General features: G+C 30.6%; 1 protein-coding gene across 2 annotated transcripts in view; it reads left to right on the top strand.

Annotated features, from left to right (window-relative positions):
- LOC106472645 (mothers against decapentaplegic homolog 4-like) overlaps positions 1-6403 on the top strand; it is a 32598-nt gene extending 26195 nt beyond the window's left edge. For both annotated transcript variants that reach the window (XM_022401200.1, XM_022401199.1), the window contains exon 9: positions 3621-6403. In XM_022401200.1, coding sequence (XP_022256908.1) covers positions 3621-3844 — 224 coding nt within the window. In that variant the 3' untranslated portion in view covers positions 3845-6403. The remainder of the gene's footprint in view (positions 1-3620) is intronic.
- The last annotated feature ends 669 nt before the right edge of the window (positions 6404-7072 follow it).

Below are 7072 nucleotides of genomic sequence, written 5' to 3'. Positions count from 1 at the left end.
AACTCACATATAATTTATTTAGAGACCCAACTAAATTACAGGGATTTTTTTTAACCCACATATAATTTATTTAGAGACCCGACTAAATTACAGGGATTTTTTTAACCCACATATAATTTATTTAGAGACCCGACTAAATTACAGGGATTTTTTTAACCCACATATAATTTATTTAGACACCCAACTAAATGACAGGGATTTTTTTAACCCACATATAATTTATTTAGAGACCCAACTAAATTACAGGGATTTTTTTAACCCACATATAATTTATTTAGAGACCCGACTAAATTACATGAATTTTTTTAACCCACATATAATTTATCGAGAGACCCAACTAAATTACAGGGATTTTGTCTACTAATACATTAATTTGATAACTTTTTGGTTTTCAAAAATTAATATGTGAAGCTTACAAAAATTAGTATCTATACACCCAGAAGGATAAACGAGGCTTATGGCAAGGCTTAACACGTTTGATGCATGAGCTCAACATTTTGTAACACAGTTATATACTTGAAATCTTTGTTTTTCAGTGTATTTCTCATTTACTTTCTATGTTTTAAGAAATATAACTAAAATTTAAACATTTATGAGTAAATAGTAATATGTATATTTACATATGTATGGTAGCAGAAGTATCACTGTAATTTTCAGTATACTTGTATTATAGTTACATTATAGGCCAATACATAGTTATGCCCACTGAATTTGTGTTATTCTAATTGTCTAAACTGAGGTAAGTTAAAACCAAATTATACACCAATCGAAACTTGACAACTTTAAAACAAGTTTATTCATAACATTTAGAAAAGTAAAATAATTTACAAGTATCAGGAAATAATATTATGCACAAATGTTTATACATGCATAAAAGGAATAATGGATTTACAAATTGCTTGAATCAGAAACATATACATAAAGTTGTAAACAGAATAAAACTCTTTATATATGCCTAAGAGGAATAATGCACATACAAATTTCATGAATCAAAAACAAATACATAAAGTTGTACACAGAAAAAGCTGTATGAATGAATGGGAATTTATAGATATATTGTAAGTTTTGTAGGAAACATAAGCCACTAAGTCCCATCATATTATTTTAAATTTCATGAATCAAAAACAAATACATAAAGTTGTACACAGAAAAAGCTGTATGAATGAATGGGAATTTATAGATGTATTGTAAGTGTTGTAGGAAACATAAGCCGCTAAGTCCCATCATATTATGTTTTCGGAGCAAGGGAGCATGCTACTTCACAGATTTCCATGTGCATTTGTTGCTATCAAGAGTTTCCTATTACAGTCTAGTAACATGAACAGTGATCTTCAGTGGGTTTCTACTTTAGTCATTGACAATAAAATAAACACAGAAAATATATATATGGGATATGTTTAGCAGTTAACTCTCAGGGTAAGTACTTTGAAACTTCATGATCAGTAATGAAGTAAAAGGAAACAGCTACTCATTGTGTTTCTGATTTTACAATTTTTTTCTTTTCATTATACTATAATGAGTTGTCTACAGACTGAAGAATCAAGTAATAAACATAAAATATAACGTTTTACTGATAAAACAAGTTATATATGTATTTAGGAGGTTTTGAGGTTACGTAAATGAAATTTGAGATTTTGAGACAAAGAAAAGTATTTTAAATCTTCACATGAAAATCACTGTGCACGTGGACTAGTTAAAAAAAAAAGAATTGATATTTTCACGGACAAATATTAGTAAAAATACTTTGTTAAAAAATCTGATTTTTTTGTGTGCAAAGACTTGTAACTTTTACTACAAGTCTACCAAATTTTGTGAAGATACATGTAATATATTAAAAGTTCGTAAACTATAATGAGTACAAGTGGAAACTATAGACTTAGTATTTTGATATCACAAACATCTAATTTGAACCAGTGGTGTATTCAACATACCACTTGACACGAATATCGATGTTTATCTGTGTTTTTTTAATATTTACTTTTAAATTAACAAATTGAGCAATGTATAGTTCTAAAATTTGAATTATAATCTACAGTTTGATACCAAATTTATTGACATAAATTCATGAAATAGTAGTTTAATAAAATTTTGAATGCGAGTCAACAAACGAGATGACATGGTCTTTCACCTATGACCCATCTCGAAAGGGTTAACTGATTTAAGGATGTAAGCCACGAATTACTTTTATTATTTTTTTAATAAATAAAGAGTATTTACTCATATCTGACAAAGTAATAATAACAGCATGTTTTGTAATTGCGTATATGGATGGGTTACTAAAACTTCACTTGTTCAAATAGATAAATGTCCATTGGTGGGACAGCAGTAAGTGTATAGACTTGCAACATTATAATCTGGGGTTTGATTTCCTGCAGTGGACACAGAATATAGTCCAATGGGGCTTTGCTTTAAAACACACACTCAAATAGTTATAAAGTGTTTTATCAGTGACATAAATATGGAAACCATTGGTACATAAGTACAAGATATTTTATATTCACAATGGAACAAAATTCTACCCAAGTTTTCTTTAAAAACATTTGCTACAAAACCTGCAAAGTTAGAATACAAGCCAGTAAATGTTTTTTGTGGTATACTTCACGTAGAAAGTGGCCATTACTGTTATAAACCTATGTGTAAGAAATGAAAGTTCACGATCTTGCTGGTGTTCAACAGTAAATGTTATACTGTCATATTTGCTACTCAAGTTCTCAAGAAACATCACCAGAGTTTCTAAATGTACCTATGGTAAGAAAGAGGTTTGAATGATTTAAATTGCTTTTATTATTCCAAGCTGTACTTGTCTCTTTTTGTGAAATGTAGTTAGAACTTTTTGTTTTCAATCAAAAGACCATTATACATTTCAGAATTGTTATCGCTTATTGAAGAATTGGGAAGCATAAAAGTGGTTCGTGGTTGTAGAAAATTCTCAGCAGTTAATTTATAAAATTTCTCATTACTTAAGGTTCTTGCAACTAAATTTGATCTAACAGTTCATAATAAAATACTAGTTTGTTTTCTTCAAAAAACATGGACTATTTCACTTTTCTTAATGAATTTAACTAGTGAGAAAATAAAGCAAGATACGTTTAAAATTTTTGTGTTAAAAACTATGGTGTTATCAATGGGAAGGACTGTTTCTGTATGAATGGTAGTTCTTATGTAATCAGTAAACTTTTCGCTATTCATCACAACAAATTAATATCTTCTATACCATGTCCTCTACTATAATAATTTGTAATTGTAAATCATAAACTTCTAGTAATTAAAATTCAGGTGTTTAAAAATTGTAATATTTCCTTGAAGTGATAAACTTCTAGTAATTAAAATGTAGGTGTTTAAAAATTGTAATATTTCCTTGAAGTGATAAACTTCTAGTAATTTAAATGTAGGTGTTTAAAAATTGTAATATTTCCTTGAAGTGATAAGCTTCTAGTAATTCAAATGTAGGTGTTTAAAAATTGTAAAATTTCCTTGAAGTGATAAACTTCTAGTGATTAAAATGTAGGTGTTTAAAAATTGTAATATTTCCTTGAAGTGATTTCAGAGTTTCAGACCATATTGACAAAATGAAATATCTAAGATGTCACCAAATTCAGGTTTGCTTTAAACGTTTTCAGGTCCCATGTTAGGTTTGTCAGCAGCTGCAAGCATAGGAGTTGATGATCTGCGTCGTCTGTGCATATTAAGACTAAGTTTCGTCAAGGGTTGGGGTCCAGATTATCCTCGTCAGAGTATCAAGGAAACGCCCTGTTGGATTGAAATCCACCTTCACAGAGCACTGCAGCTTTTAGATGAGGTTCTTCATACCATGCCCATTCATGATCCCCGTCCCCACGATTGAAGACTGAACAAAAAAAAAACAAGTTGTTGAAAACCATGTTTCTCTTTGCTTTTAGTTCGATCTTATAATACATATTTTAGCACTTAGTTTTTTATTACATCATTGTGACATACTTTTTATATCATGTATAAACACCATCTTTGAAGTAATACTGTGGCAGTGTAGAGCAGGCTCTAAAAGTTTAATTGAAGTAAATAGTTCAATGGATTAACAGAGCTGTTAAACAGAAGGTCATGATTTTCTGAAAATGATCATCAACTATACTGAATCAGTTTTTAGTGTTATTAATGGAAAACTGTAATAAAATACAAGTAGTAATGATTTTCATACTGATTGTAACAGGAGAGGAAAAACATTTAATTTTACAGAATGTTTGTAGTGAATAATGAGCTTATAGTGGTTCAAAGCATTATATTTATACCCTTATTGTTTTGTTTCAAGAAATGTAACTTAATACTGTTGTTATTTTTTGATTTATGGCCAATATTAGGATAAATCATTTCTGAATGAAAACAAGCCCTTTTCAAGTTTGTTTTATTCTATAATACAGATTTAAACCTTTATTTTCTTGCATATCAATAATGTAATGTTCTAAAAATTATTCTTAACTTGTTATTTTCTTCCCATGAGCATCATATGTTAAGAAATGCCTCTTCTGTGTGTTGAATTAATAAGAAAAGTATACATACATTATAGTTCACAGTTAAAAATTTCTGTCCCTTAAATGTGTTACAGTCTTACTTGTTGGACACTACTCAGAATAAGTCTAGGCTGTAATGTCCTCATATGAAAGTTTAAAGTCCTGCACATAAACTTTTCTTGTTGACAAAGAACTGTCAGTTTAAAAGAAGTTATTGAGAAATTGAAAGTAGTTTAAAGAACTTAGAAATTTGATTTTATGATATTGTAGATGATAGTTTTGTCTTGTTTCAATACTAACATTAGAGTCTATCTCTGTACTGTTTATCAGTGAAAGAATAAGAGGTGCCTTACAATATCTTTTCCTCTCCATAAAGCCCTACTAGTTAATGGGATGTATGACTTTCAAGATGAGTAATATTTAGTGACATTTAATTATATCAAAGTGAAAGTAACAACTCATCAAAAGTATGGTCATACTGAGATGTGAATCAAAGTAACTGATGTGTATGCTCTGGGTGTCATACTGAGATGTAAATGAAAGTAACTGATTTGTATGCTCTTTGGGTGTCATACTGAGATGTAAATGAAAGTAACTGATTTGTATGCTCTTTGGGTGTCATACTGAGATGTAAATGAAAGTAACTGATTTGTATGCTCTTTGGGTGTCATACTGAGATGTGAATGAAAGTAACTTTGATGTGTATGCTCTGGGTGTCATACTGAGATGTGAATGAAAGTAACTGATTTGTATGCTCTTTGGGTGTCATACTGAGATGTGAATGAAAGTAACTTTGATATGTATGCTTTTTGGGTGTCATACTGAGATGTGAATGAAAGTAACTTTGATGTATATGCTCTTTGGGTGTCATACTGAGATGTGAATCAAAGTAACTGATGTGTATGCTCTTTGGGTGTCATACTGAGATGTGAATCAAAGTAACTGATGTGTATGCTCTTCAGGTGTTACGTTAAGATTCACATAATTCATAAAACTGTTACAGTGGATCTGATCAATAAATACTGTCTTGGTTAGGAAACAAGTAAACTGTGCTTGATGGAAAAATCTGTTATAAAATATTAGTTTGGGTTGCATGTAACTGTTTAGAGGTGGAATGTGCACATCAAGCTCTGTGTTACTAGGTTTAGGGTGTAATGTGTACATCATGGTCTGTGTTGTTACTAAGTTTAGGGTGTAATGTGTACATCATGGTCTTTGGTTATCTTAGACTTATTCAAGGTACAGATGTACAGTATATTGTGTTAGTTTGTGTAGGAGATGTAGATGATTTACACAAAGCTTAGAGGAGTACTGTAAACCAAGTTTGTGTTATCATTAAGTTTAGAGAAGATTATGACTGTTGTAAATCAAGTTTGTATCGTCAATATCATAGCACTGTTATGGAAACGGTGCAGTTTTTTATTAGGACTAGTTAGACAGTTTTAAGTCTGCACTGTTTTATTGTTGCTAGACCTGTGCAGTCAGCTTAGATTTTCTTTGTTTAAACATGTAGAAAGTAAAAACCGTATTACTGTTGAAAGATGACCGTTATAAAAAATTAAAGTTAGTTACATATCAGATTTTTCTTAAGTTCCTGCTTTAATTATGTCAGAATATTAATTCATGCTAAACTATAATTTTATCTGGCAAGTATGACTGCTTAAAATAAAAGTTGATAAATGTAAGTTGATGGTGTCCACATGTGTAATGACAGTAATTAGTTACAATAAATTTAGTGTGAATGTGTATCTGATGGTGTCCACGTGTTTAATGACAGTAATTAGTTACAATAAATTCAGTGTGAATGTGTATCTGATGGTGTCCACGTGTTTAATGACAGCAATTAGTTACAATAAATTGAGTGTGAATGTGTATCTGATGGTGTCCACGTGTTTAATGACAGTAATTAGTTACAATAAATTCAGTGTGAATGTGTATCTGGTGTCCACGTGTTTAATGACAGTCCATCAGATACACATTCACACTAAATTTATTGTAACTAATTTGTCCACGTGTTTAATGACAGTAATTAGTTACAATAAATTTAGTGTGAATGTGTATCTGATGGTGTCCACGTGTTTAATGACAGTAATTAGTTACAATAAATTCAGTGTGAATGTGTATCTGATGGTGTCCACGTGTTTAATGACAGTAATTTGTTACAATAAATTCAGTGTGAATGTGTGTCTACATGTAAAACTAAAACAGTCACTCGTCAACAAGTCTGGAAGTCTACATGTAAAACTAAAACAGTCACTCATCAACAAGTCTGGAAGTCTACATGTAAAACTAAAACAGTCACTTGTCAACTAGTCTGGAAGTCTACATGTAAAACTAAATCAGTCTCTTATCAAGAAATGTGTGGATATACATGTAAAACTAAAACAGACACTCATTACAGAAAGTGTGTGGGTCTATGTGTAAAACTAAAACAGTCACTCATCAGGAAGTGTGTGGGTCTATGTGTAAAACTAAAACAGTCACTCATCAGGATGCGTGTGGGTCTATGTGTAAAACTAAAACAGTCACTCATCAGGAAGTATGTGGGTCTACATGTAAAACTAAAACAGTCACTCATCAGGAAGTGG

The sequence above is a fragment of the Limulus polyphemus genome, unplaced genomic scaffold (assembly GCF_000517525.1).
Source record: "Limulus polyphemus unplaced genomic scaffold, Limulus_polyphemus-2.1.2 Scaffold5488, whole genome shotgun sequence".
NCBI classification, from domain to species: Eukaryota; Metazoa; Arthropoda; class Merostomata; order Xiphosura; family Limulidae; genus Limulus; species Limulus polyphemus.
Note: the sequence above shows the minus strand (reverse complement) of the source record. Positions and strands in the feature narration are given on the sequence as shown.